This window comes from Entelurus aequoreus, linkage group LG08, assembly GCF_033978785.1.
Source record: "Entelurus aequoreus isolate RoL-2023_Sb linkage group LG08, RoL_Eaeq_v1.1, whole genome shotgun sequence".
NCBI lineage: Eukaryota > Metazoa > Chordata > Actinopteri > Syngnathiformes > Syngnathidae > Entelurus > Entelurus aequoreus.
In genome coordinates this window covers 12,936,568-12,950,224 of record NC_084738.1, presented here as the reverse complement: position 1 = coordinate 12,950,224, position 13,657 = coordinate 12,936,568, and the positions used below count along the sequence as shown (strand labels likewise).

General features: G+C 39.5%; 1 protein-coding gene across 11 annotated transcripts in view; it reads right to left on the bottom strand.

The window, feature by feature from the left end:
- kcnh4b (potassium voltage-gated channel, subfamily H (eag-related), member 4b) overlaps positions 1 to 13,657 on the bottom strand; it is a 92,167-nt gene that overhangs the window by 76,382 nt on the left and 2,128 nt on the right. Inside the window, exons 2-4 of one of the 11 annotated variants that reach the window (XM_062055582.1) lie at positions 12,952 to 13,199; positions 6,985 to 7,051; positions 4,547 to 4,926 (exon numbers count right to left, since the gene is read on the bottom strand). In XM_062055582.1, coding sequence (XP_061911566.1) covers positions 4,547 to 4,622 — 76 coding nt within the window. In that variant the 5' untranslated portion in view covers positions 4,623 to 4,926; positions 6,985 to 7,051; positions 12,952 to 13,199. Of the gene's footprint in view, positions 1 to 4,546; positions 5,678 to 6,984; positions 7,381 to 7,434; positions 7,453 to 12,951; positions 13,200 to 13,657 lie in introns of those variants that run through there. The other 10 variants (XM_062055580.1, XM_062055585.1, XM_062055581.1 and 7 more) reach the window with 10 other exon arrangements.

The following is a 13,657-nucleotide window of genomic DNA, read 5'->3' as shown; positions in this document are numbered from 1 at the left end:
AAGTTAAAAATGCGTATTAGATATTAGGTCAGGCACTTCGTTTGGCTCCTTCACCAACCAGGGATACTTCAAACATTGCAATGTGATACAGCGCCACAAGTCTCTCATTAATTCTATATTTACAACAACAAAAACAACCAATTTGTCACATGTCTACTAGTTTCCTGCCACTCAAGAGTGATGTCGGACATTAACAGTGAAGCAACTACATGTGTGCTGACTGAGACTACAGAGGCAACAGAGAACATGACAGACCAACACACACACACACACACACACACACACACACACACGTACGTTCGCCAACACACACACATTGTCCCAGCGGTCTGCGCCTACAAGCCACCAGCTCCCCTGAGGTGGAAGCAGCTACAAAACAAGAGAGTGGCACAGCAGCTGCCTAATGTTTGCCGCCGCCGTGGCCAGTTTGAAGCAGCTCAACTGTGTGAATATTTTATTTATTTATTTGTCGCCACATCCAAACAACAGTGGTGCTTTTGCCAAGCGGGTGATGTGTGGGTGGAGGGGGAAAAAAGCACAATTCTACATGCAAAAACTAACATTTTTGCACCAATTCTTAAAAGCGCTGCCCTGTAGCTGATCTTTGACAATCGTTATTGGTAGAAGGTCCTTCAAGAGGATGCATTAAATCCCGCCCTCTTCCTGGTGCGACCATGTAAGCTACGCCCACGACTACAAAAGCAGTGTTTGGAAAAGCTTATTATGATTTCACTCGCCACTTCAATGGGAATATAGCAAACACAGTATCTGTTATTCGACTTGAACAAAAAAAAACCAGTGGGGAAAAAATAAGTATGGGATCCCTCCTGGTTTTGTAAGTTCACCTCCTTACAAAGATAGGAACAGTCCAACATTCATAGGGTGGGTTTATTGTACCCAAGAAAGACAGAATGTAAATAAAAATGTAATTAAGGTTATAAATTAATTGATTGGCAAACATATGATGTGTCGGAAAGAAGTCCCATGTTTATTGAAGTTGGGTCACCAGGGTGGTCTCTTTCTTACAAACCCTGTTTCCATATGAGTTGGGAAATTGTGTTAGATGTAAATATAAACGGAATTCAATGATTTGCAAATCATTTTCAACCCATATTCAGTTGAATATGCTACAAAGACAACATATTTGATGTTCAAACTGATAAACTTTTTTTTTTGTTGCAAATAATCATTAACTTTGGAATTTGATGCCAGCAACACGTGACAAAGAAGTTGGGAAAGGTGGCAATAAATACTGAGAAAGTTGAGGAATGCTCATCAAACACTTATTTGGAACATCCCACAGGTGAACAGGCAAATTGGGAACAGGTGGGTGCCATGATTGGGTATAAAAGTAGATTCAATGAAATGCTCAGTCATTCACAAACAAGGATGGGGCGAGGGTCACCACTTTGTCAACAAATGCGTGAGCAAATTGTTGAACAGTTTAAGAAAAACCTTTCTCAACCAGCTATTGCAAGGAATTTAGGGATTTCACCATCTACGGTCCGTAATATCATCAAAGGGTTCAGAGAATCTGGAGAAATCACTGCACGTAAGCAGCTGAGCCCGTGACCTTCGATCCCTCAGACTGTACTGCATCAACAAGCGACATCAGTGTGTAAAGGATATCACCACATGGGCTCAGGAACACTTCAGAAACCCACTGTCAGTAACTACAGTTTGTCACTACATCTGTAAGTGCAAGGCGAAAACCGTTTATCAACAACACCCAGAAACGCCGTCGGCTTCGCTGGGCCTGAGCTCATCTAAGATGGACTGATACAAAGTGGAAAAGTGTTCTGTGGTCTGACGAGTCCACATTTCAAATTGTTTTTGGAAACTGTGGACGTCGTGTCCTCCGGACCAAAGAGGAAAAGAACCATCCGGATTGTTATAGGCGCAAAGTTGAAAAGCCAGCATGTGTGATGTATGGGGGTGTATTAGTGCCCAAGACATGGGTAACATACACATCTGTGAAGGCGCCATTAATGCTGAAAGGTACATACAGGTTTTGGAGCAACATATGTTGCCATCCAAGCAATGTTACCATGGACGCCCCTGCTTATTTCAGCAAGACATTGCCAAGCCACGTGTTACATCAACGTGGCTTCATAGTAAAAGAGTGCAGGTACTAGACTGGCCTGCCTGTAGTCCAGACCTGTCTCCCATTGAAAATGTGTGGCGCATTATGAAGCCTAAAATACCACAACGGAGACCCCCGGACTGTTGAACAACTTAAGCTGTACATCAAGCAAGAATGGGAAAGAATTCCACCTGAGAAGCTTCAAAAATATGTCTCCTCAGTTCCCAAACGTTTACTGAGTGTTGTTAAAAGGAAAGGCCATGTAACACAGTGGTGAACATGCCCTTGCCCAACTACTTTGGCACGTGTTGCAGCCATGAAATTCTAAGTTAATTATTATTTGCAAAAAAAAAAAAAGTTTATGAGTTTGAACATCAAATATCTTGTCTTTGTAGTGCATTCAATTGAATTTGGGTTGAAAAGGATTTGCAAACCATTGTATTCCGTTTATATTTACATCTAACACAACTTCCCAACTCATATGGAAACGGGGTTTGTACAAAGCTTCTTGCTGATGGTCTTCAAGCCCGTTCTAGTCTTGAGCAGGTCTACAATTTTTGCCCACCTTTGCCAGCCAGTGGAGAAGAGGTTAAAATGGACGATAGTGTTTCTGCGACAGGTGTCTGTTATCCACAAAATGAGTTGAGCTTGGGAGTAGTTTCCTACATGGGGATGGATCAGTGTGCTTCCTGTTTGGTAGGGGATCAAATACTTTACGTACTTCACGCAATCAAAAATATTTTTTTCCTGGCTTGAAAAATGCAGTCTCTCTCTGTTACAATAAACCCACTGTAAACATTTTGGACTGTTTGTATCTTTGAAAGACATTACACTAACAAAAAATCAGCAAAGGACCAAATACTTATTTTTCCTACTATAGACGAGTGTTTCTTAATTATAGGGCCGGGGCCCATTGTTGGGCCGCGAGCGCCCCCTAGAGGGCTGCCAAAAATATCTGTTTCTCTCCTGTGGTCCGTATGGGCCGCAGCGGTACTCGGTTGTAATACACGTTTCCAGAAACAAAAGAAGTCTGGAGCATAAATTATGATTAAAATGGTTAAACAGTATTTAATTTGCTCTTAAATTTTAGTGACAATTTTGTACAGAAACATATATATATATTTATAGTTGTTAATAATTTTGTTAGAATTCATTTATATTAGCACCGTGTGTGTGCATTTAATTTTCATCAGTTTTTACGAGTTCCTTCTTTTGCACTATATTTGATTAGTATGTATTTTGTTATCAGCCTGACCTAAGCCTTGATAATAATTAGGGATGTCCGATAATGTCTTTTTGCCGATATCCGATATTGTCCAACTCTTTAATTACCGATACCGATATCAACCGATACCGATATCAACCGATATATACAGTCGTGGAATTAACACATTATTATGCCTAATTTGGACAACCAGGTATGGTGAAGATAAGGTACTTTAAAAAAAATAATTAATAAAATAAAATAAGATAAATAAATTAAAAACATTTTCTTGAATAAAAAAGAAAGTAAAACAATATAAAAACAGTTACATTGAAACTAGTAATTAATGAAAATTAGTAAAATTAACTGTTAAAGGTTAGTACTATTAGTGGACCAGCAGCACGCACAATCATGTGTGCTTACGGACTGTATTCCTTGCAGACTGTATTGATATATATTGATATATAATGTAGGAACCAGAATATTAATAACAGGAAGAAACAACCCTTTTGTGTGAATAAATGTGAATGAGTGTAAAAAAAAAACAAAAAAAACAAAACAAAAAAAAACAACGATACCGATAATAAAAAAAACGATACCGATAATTTCCGATATTACATTTTAAAGCATTTATTGGCCGATAATATCGGCCTGCCATCTCTAATAATAATCTTTGTGATTAACACTTGCTTTCATACGCTATCATTTAACAAAGTGTATCCTGTTAAACTGTAAATCGGTGAGATAGAATTATTAAATACAATTAAAATCCAGAGTAAAGTTACTGACTCAGTGTTAATATTTGAGTGGGCCTCGGGCCCCTCTGTAGTGTAAAAGGTGGGCCCCGAGGTCAAAAAGGTTAAGAACCCCTGCTGTAGAGGATGTTTGAGCAATGTTAATACATTGTATATTGTACATTAGTCATTTGGTTGAGTAAATAGCTTAGGCCTGAGCAAAGCGATGACATCGTATACAATGTAGGAATAATGCGATTTTTACATAACTATTTTTGTATTACTTGGTTGAATAGCCCTGATCAATAGACAATGCAGGAGCCTCGTTGCTAAGAGCAAAAATGTACTATGTTGCATTAAATTTGATTGTAAATACAAATTATATATATATGTTTTTTACATAAAATAAATTAATTTAATAAAATGTTACTAAAGCTAGACTATTTATGGCCCAAAACTTCAGCCCAGTCCTATATTTGCAAGCGGAGGGAGTAAAGATGAAAGAGAAATGCGGTTGAGACTTACGGGTGCCATCGAAGCGAGTGGCGATGTTGTCCAGGAAGGTGTTCTGGGGGGCCAGCAGCCCCTTCATCACCGGCATCTTCACCCCACTTTAGAAACGGGGAGGTCACATCATTCCACAGGCGCAGCAGGAGGGCTCAGCGGGGGCCATCCACTGTCGGGACGCAGGTTTATGAGAAGAAATACATTTAAAAAGCAGCTTGCTCCATAGGTGATGAGAAGGAGGAGAGTCAAAAGTGACACCCAAACATGTTTTCTCCAGCAAGTTGCGCTCGAGTCGGCGACAGACGCATCCTCCCCAGCTTCCTGGCAGCCACCTCTCCTCCTGCATCCCGCTCCCATCCACTCCAGTGAGGCTGCAGCCAATCACATGCCCGCATCCGCTGAAAGAAGGAGAAAGAGAGAGAGAGAGAGAGAAGTGGAGGTCTGCAGCTGACATTGGAAGCCACTATCAGCACATGGCTTTTGTGTGCGCGTCTGCGAAGCAACAAGAGATGGATGAGTCGCGTGTGGGTCGATGCTCTCTATTGTGTTCACCTGCTCTTTGTGTACACCTGCTCTCATGCGCCTCACCCCAGGTCACATTCAAAAAGCAAACATTCCCATTTACAGTAGCTGCTCATGCTCACTTTCACTTTACACCGATTCCAAACGGTGTGTGGAGCCTTTCCAAGACTATAAATTACAAATGGGTCTCAATCCAGCACCCAAACCGCTGCCCCCACCCCTTCTTTCAGCATCCTCGTGAGAGAATTAAGGCTCCGGGCTGAAAGCCGCTAAAAGCGGATTACACGGATAAGCCAGGAGATGTTTTTCATGAGGACTTGATGCTTAACACACCCAAGTAACACGTCTAAAGTCAAACAACACTGCAGCTGGCAGAGCACAGTGTGGATGCCTACAGGTAATTCCTAAAACGCCAAACTAATACTAACGACAAATGCAGAATATCTTTTTTAATATACTCTATATATGAATATTTTTCTTCTATTCATATTGATCTTATTTTACAAATACTCTCATATTCAGTGTATTCATACATTACAATAATTATTATAAAATGTATATTTCTACAACAATAAAATGTGTTTAACTTTTAGTTTCTGTTTTTACTTTAAGTTAGTTAGAACACTTTATTACAAGTATAATAATGTAATAGAATAATTATAATAAATGAAAAAATACAAATAGAATAGAATAAAGTAATTAAATTAAATTGAATAAATTGACTTAATAGTAATGGTAGTAGTTCCTTAAACCCTACATTACTTGAAAAATCCTACAATATACACTACCGTTCAAAAGTTTGGGGTCACATTGAAATGTCCTTATTTTTGAAGGAAAAGCACTGTACTTTTCAATGAAGATAACTTTAAACTAGTCTTAACTTTAAAGAAATACACTCTATACATTGCTAATGTGGTAAATGACTATTCTAGCTGCAAATGTCTGGTTTTTGGTGCAATATCTACATAGGTGTATACAGGCCCATTTCCAGCAACTATCACTCCAGTGTTCTAGTGGTACAATGTGTTTGCTCATTGGCTCAGAAGGCTAATTGATGATTAGAAAACCCTTGTGCAATCATGTTCACACATCTGAAAACAGTTGAGCTCGTTACAGAAGCTACAAAACTGACCTTCCTTTGAGCAGATTGAGTTTATGGAGCATCACATTTGTGGGGTCAATTAAACGCTCAAAATGGCCAGAAAAAGAGAACTTTCATCTGAAACTCGACAGTCTATTCTTGTTCTTAGAAATGAAGGCTATTCCACAAAATTGTTTGGGTGACCCCAAACTTTTGAACGGTAGTGTATTTAAAAAGTAACAACACATGAAATGTAATATTTTTCGGGAATACGTATTTTTATCTTGTGGTAATAAAACTATATCAAATATACTAAATATTAGAAGACAAAATACACACCATATAAAATCTGAAATGTAATTAATTCTTTTTTCTTTAGATTTAAAAAGGATTATGCATTGAGTAAAAAAAATTAAATGATATATTTACTTTAAAAAGCAAATGTCCTCAAGATGAATAAACTAAAATAAATACCATAATAAAGCTCTCTTCATGCAATTGTGTCAAAATAGCAACCCACAAATCCTGGTGGCGTGAGTATCCTGTCTGTGTGTCTTTGTTTAATCTCCTTAAAAGTGCAGGTATAGAGAGGTGAGCTTGCAATATTAGATGAATAATGAAGTATTAATGTGGTAATTAATTAGGGGATGGCTCGCGAGAGCAGATTACTTGGCTGCCAATGAACACGCTTCATAAGATAATTGGCCGTGAGGTGAAAAGGGTGGAAAAAGAAACCCAGCGAAAGTACAAGACGAGCTGCTCTCGGATTCCATTCAAGCGTGGGCCGGCCGCTCTTCCCAGCTTTTTTTTTTTCTCCCCACATACTGTATGAATGGCCGCCCATTGTCCTTACCTCTTGTACTCCATCCATCTCAGCTTGTCGCTGATCCATTAAACATGCCGGCTATCTGCTCTTCAGTCTGATAGGACACAAAGAGCAGCACCTGGCACAGTGAATGAGGCTCACGGAAGATGAATATTACATGGAGGAGACTGGGGCAAAACATAAATAAAGCAGGCGTCTCCAAAGTTGAGCTTGGGGGCCGTAAACTAACTTTTTATTGACCTCTTGCAAAAATTATTTAACCAAAACTGATTGCCCACATAACCCCAACGGCGGTGGACTCTTTCTGTTTCCATTCTAATCAATGTGCGCTGAATATATGGAGGAGCTTCTATTTTTGCAGGATCAATTTTGCTCAAATCTGCTTGTTTTGGACAGGAAGTCATGCACAAACACAAAATACATTGGCCGGTTTACATACAAAATAGTGCTGATCAAAATGTACACTTTGAAACGTACCGGAAGTCAACTTGTCAAAGGTTTTCGGGCGTAGTGTCACCTTGTCGAGACAAATGGATGATTCTGTAATGGTCTAAAATCAAATAATCATATTACAGGCATATCCTGGAGAACTATTTGGGGTCCTGTGTCAAATTCCAGCTGATACAGGGGCCAGGGAAGCAGGGGGGTGGTTAGCGGGAGTTGAATGAGATGTGTGTGTCTGTGTGTGTACAACGCTTGCCAGAGATGTTGTTACCATTGTGTTGTGGCTTGCTACAAATAGAAAAATAAAGTGGTGGTTCTGCAAGGCAAAACAGTCGTCTTTTTCCACCACGAGTCAAGTCAAGTCAGTCACTGATGCCCGTTTGTGGGTATAGGTGAGGGCCGACATCCGGGCAACTGAGCTACGTACGGGTTCTTCGAGCCATAGCAACCGGACCGGCGTTGAAAACAAACCGTTGCCATTACTCTTTAACCTGTCGACCTACGCTGGTTAAACCCGTCATTCTGCCTCCAAAATGCCGAAAAACTGTGTTGTTTTTGGTTGTGCTAACCACAACTGGAAACAGGGAAAACAAAGGTTGTATTTTGTTCTGCCAAAGCGTGATAAAAGCCCACAGAGACGAGACAAATGGCTCGCAGCTTTACACTGGGAAAACGAGGACGGTTCTCACTGGAGTCCCCCAAAGTCCCGGGTCGTGTGTTCGGATCAATTCGTTTCTGGTAAATATAAGGAACAAAAATCCACCTTCTTAACCACAACTTGGCTATACCGTCCGTGCTAACGTTGTACTTGTTGAATTTGTACCTTATAACGTTCGACAGCTGAAGTTGTTGTTGTACAAAAATAACATGCGGTATATACTATATAGTCTATAGCCTAGCTAGCTATTTTCGAAAACCGGTTTCGTTTAAATTTGCACTTAACAGTTGGGTTTTTAAAAACCAATAAACCCTATAATTTTCATGTTGCCATTTAATCAACTTTTCAAGACAGTTGCAAAATGCTGTCTGCAAGACTTTTCAATACAAAGACATATATTTTGTACATTATTCGCCTGCTGTACTGCGCCTTCATAAGGCTACAACTTACAAGGACCAGGCTACTAGGGGTCAGTCTGCTTTCTTTTGGGGTTTTTTGCCGGACATTCCAGTATTATTTACCCGTAATCTTGGTATTACTTTCCTTATTAGGTTATTTTGCCACCTCCCCCTTCTCTGTTTAAACTCTCCTTTGTTGTACTTAAACAATACATGTAGCCCTCAAATCTCTCAATATTTTATACACTAACACTTGATCTTGTTGCAGCCCTTTGAGACACTTGTGATTTAGGGCTATATAAATAAACATTGATTGATTGATTGATAACTTCCGCGTCTCTTTCTTAGTAGCGCGCAGGCTAAGCTAACTAGCAAGCTAAGCTAAGCCTGAGAAGCTTTAAAGTTCACTGAGACGAGTCTGACGCAAATAATACATTTTCGTTTTTTCACACGATATGCGAATAAGTAAAAATGCGTAAATGAAGGATTTAACTCCGACTTCCAAGCCACAACGCTCGTTAAATGCTTTTTCTGTCAATGCTGTGTTCGCTGTGAGCTGGTTTGTTTTCAACGAATTCCCGGTTGCTAGGGGATTGGTAGGCGGAAGTGACGTAGGTCCGCCCTCACCTATTGATGAACGGCAGAGATGGAGGCGTTCTGCGGTGTTGCCATTCAGCGGCTGTTAGTTATCTCGAATGGGCGGGTTCGAGTTTACTTGCTTCTGCTACTCTGGAAATACAGAACACACGGTTTGTTGTTCGCTTTATTACAACTCTCCTTATCACAATGTTACTTGTAAAAGTCTACGCTACTTCGCTCCACAGTGGAGCCGCAACGACGCGCATCAGAACGTTTCCTGGTGACGCCAGTGGAATTCCGGTGTAACGCTGACCACAGTGGCACTTATTTCATAGTTCTGGACCTAAAAATTATGTCTACAGGTGAAATTTCCCCCATTTTAGGGCTTGTTTTTTGACGAGCGTGCAGAACATTTTGGAACATAACATAACCACAACACCAGGGGGAGCTCCACTAACCACGTTAAACCCAGATTCCGAACTAACAAAGGTCTTAACTCATTCTCTTTCTATGCCACATCAATGTGGAATGCGCTCCCAACAGGTATAAAAGAAAGGGCATCTCTATCCTCCTTCAAAACCGCAATAAAAGTTCACCTCCAGGCAGCTACAACCCTAAACTAACACCCTCCCCGGATTGCTAATAATCAAATGTAAACAATCAAATGCAGATACTTTTTCTTATGCCTTCTGATATCTCTCTCTCTCTCTCTCTCTCTCTCTCTCTCTCTCTCTCTCTCTCTCTCTCTCTCTCTCTCTCTCTATGTCCACTACTTGCTGTCCATATCCTACCCCCCCTCCCTCCCCACCCCTGATTGTAAATAATGTAAATAATTCAATGTGATTATCTTGTGTGATGACTGTATTATGATGATAGTATATATGATAGTATATATCTGTATCATGAATCAATTTAAGTGGACCCCGACTTAAACAAGTTGAAAAACTTATTCGGGTGTTACCATTTAGTGGTCAATTGCATTGGCGTTGTTAGGCCTATTTTAGGGGGTTCAAGCCCCCCTAAAATGTTCTTAAGCCCCCCTAAATAATTTTGTGTTAAAAAAAATAAAATAATAATAATTTTTTTATTTTATTTTTTACAAATACATGCATATTTGACATATTCATTATAAAGTGGCCCGAATATGAGTTTAAATAAATAATCAAATAACCTGTCATTATTCACTCAATTTCCCCTCACTACATTGTGTAAGGTAGAGAGCCCCTTTAGTGCGTCGGTATCCAATCCATTCCACTTGTTCATATAGAAAATGCCCACATCACTCAAAATCCAGTCCGCATTTTCTCTGCGACCTTGCTTGCAGTCCTTGGACTTGTTAATATAGAAAATGCCCACATCACTCAAAATCCAGTCCGCATTTTCTCTGCGACCTTGCTTGCGGTCCTGCAGGTGTACGAAGCACATTAGCACACAGCACTGCAGAACAAGAACCTTGTGTCTGCAATTGTAAATAATTTAGTTTTTAAGTTTTGTGTTTCTTGTAGAATCTATATAAAGTAATATACATTAGCCTATTGTTAAAATAATGAAAAAAACATCATTAAATATATTTGTTTTATTGTATTGTTACATTAATAGCTGTTGTGATTATTATATGATGGCTTGTTAAACATTTCATAGGATTTTCAGAGGGTGGAAAAACCAAGACATTTAATATAAAATGTAAAATGAATAAATACATAAAAAGAAAAAGAAAAAAAAATGGTTAAAAGCCATCGTCTCGGGGAGCATTTAATTTCGTCCCGTGTATTTTTTTTTACCGTCCCCGGAACAACGGGACTACGTTAGTCTCCAGCCCTGGAAGTTACATTTTATTGTTTGCCTTATTTGTTTCAGCGTTGCACTTTGAAGATGGTCCCTCAGCTCTTTGACAGCTTTGGCTCTTTTTCAGATCAGCAGACGGACTCTAAGTCTTTCTTATTTACAGTATATATAAACGTTTCTCATTTCTATTCAGACTTCCATATATATTTAATTTCCTTAACGGCTTGCCATAATATATAAATATATTATATACAAGCCAAATTATCCCGATCCAGATATTACTTTAATTCAAGTAATTAAGTAATATTTCCAGGGCTTGAATTTACAACCATTTTAGTCACATATGTGCCCAAAATTCAATCTGTGCAACTTCAAAATATTTGGGAACAAACAATTATTGTATTGTGAGCTAAAGTGGTGGCATTAGCCTCTATGTTGTGAATGAATAACATAGAGGCTAATGCCATGACTTTCATTGTGTTTCAGTGTATCTTGAAGGATCATGCAAGTAATTGTTTCTTGTTGATGCTGTAAACAAAATGTCACTGTGCAAACCCATGTTTGTTGTTGTACTGAACACAGACTGAAAATAAACCGACTGAAATAATAATAATAACAATGATTAATTTCTAAGTCTTTGTTAGCCGTTTGTGAAGTTTTGTGCTTGTGCGCTACGTTCGCTCGCATCCTGTGCATCTCCTGGGGGCTAAGCCCCCCCTGTCCTTAAAAGCTAGTGACGCCCCTGGTCAATTGTACGGAATATGTACTTCACTGTGCAACCTACTAATAAAAGTCTCAATAAAAGTCTCAATCAATCAAAACACCCATATTTAGCTCCAAATTATGGGCGGGCGCTGATGTCACCTACATAAAACTGGAGGCAATTTCCTATTGTGTTGTATGTGTTTTGGTAGCATCTACATCTCAAATCGTGATGTTTTCATGCACAATTTGAAGGAACCATCAAATATAGCTGCCAGATGCATTGTTGCAGGTTGTAGCAATACAACTAAAGAAGGGGTCAGCCTGCATGCATTTTAAAATGATGGCATAATGACGAAAGTATGGACCACTCCTGTCAAAACAGGACAGACCATGAAAAGGAGTGGAATTTGCAGAGTCGTTTTAATGATTTGGACTTCGAAGACGGGTTTTTGTCTGAGTTTAGATGGGAAAAAATGTCAAAGACTCAAGCCAAATGTGATCCCGAAAAATCAGCACCATCGAGGGGAGGAAGACTGAGTCCAAACCTGAGGAAAAACCGAAAGAAGAGCAGACCCGGCGCTCAAAAACTAGAGAAAATGACAGTAAGCCGCTAGTATTCTAGCTTGAGTTCTCTTCAAACGATGTTTTCCTCATGTTTTTTTGCACATAATGTTAACCAAATCAGTTTTGAAGTAATAATGGACCAGGGCGACAACAAAAACAATTGAGCGATCAAACTAATAGTTTTACACAGCTGTATACACGCTGTCTACGGACGGAAATGGGCTCCAGTTCTGTAGATGACGTCACACCAAGAGGGGGCGACATAAAGTCTAGCGATGGAAAGGAGTTCCAGTTTTACAGTTGGTTATCTACCTATTATTCAAAAACTAATTGTTATTGAAAAGACATAAAGAGAACTTGTTAGTGAAATTTGGGTCATCTTGACGTTATGGGTCCTTTAATAAAGAAAGAGTTGTGCCACAGGCTTTTTCTGATGATTATTCTGGTACCTCAATTTTTGTTCATTTCAAAAGGTCAGACAAAAGCTGGATCTACGAAAAAAATAGTTCAAAGTTTGAGGCAGCGCTAAAAGACTTCAGAGGAGGTTCATCAGCTTACGAAAACAAATACCTTGTTTTCCCTCCAAAACTTGAATTATCTCACTATTTTTTTGTATTCTTACACCGAAGGGTGAGCAGAAAACGTCATAAAATCTGCTCTAGAAAGTTTTTCGTGGAGTAGGAGGCCCCAGCTGTATTTACTGTGCCACACTTTGAAAAGCCCTGATTTATGTGTTTAATGGTCAAAAAGATGCCCTGTGCTTCATTTAATCTTTCTGTATGACTAAACGGAGGCATGCCGTGCATATTCTATGAATGGATGTGAGATGTTTGAGTGTATGATGGACTGGAAACGACATACTTGATGCTGTGAGGCCACCATCATTCACTCCACACGCTCTTCTTCTCAATTAAAGATGTCCTCATTCCCCGCCACATTGCCATTGACAAATCAGGACCTCCGTCATTGTCAAATCTGGGCTCTTGCTTTGCACTGAATTGACTCGTGGCTGCAGCAGCAGATGTGCACACAAGCTGTGAGTGTTTAAATCCTTCAAGCACGAGGGGACGACACACGCCTTCTCCTCATCTTAAACCGGACGGAAAAATCTGTGAAAAAACACGGAATGATTACATTGATCGAGGGGAGAAAAAAAAGACAAACGTTGGCCTTCTAGCTCTCTCAGAAAAATGCAAGCGAGTGTGCGGCGGCAATGTCGAATCTCTGCAGAAATAGGACTCTGCTGCTAAAAATACTAGCCCACTTGCAAACAGGGAGACCTGCAAGAGAGAAGAAGCAAGCTGTACAACAAATCACACCAATAGTAAAAAAGTGCAACAGCAGCAAATTTTAGGATTTTTTAGGAATTTAAGCCTCCTGTTACAGTAGTACACTATTACATACCGTCATTGTGTTTAAAGCTGCTAAAAGTAGTACACAGTTTGCACAAATATTGAGACAATGTAAGGCCAGTTATAAATACATGAATACCTTTTCCTACCACTGACACTGTTTAAAAATCTCCTGTATTTTCTGAAACTTTATGATTGTATTGCTACAAATGTGA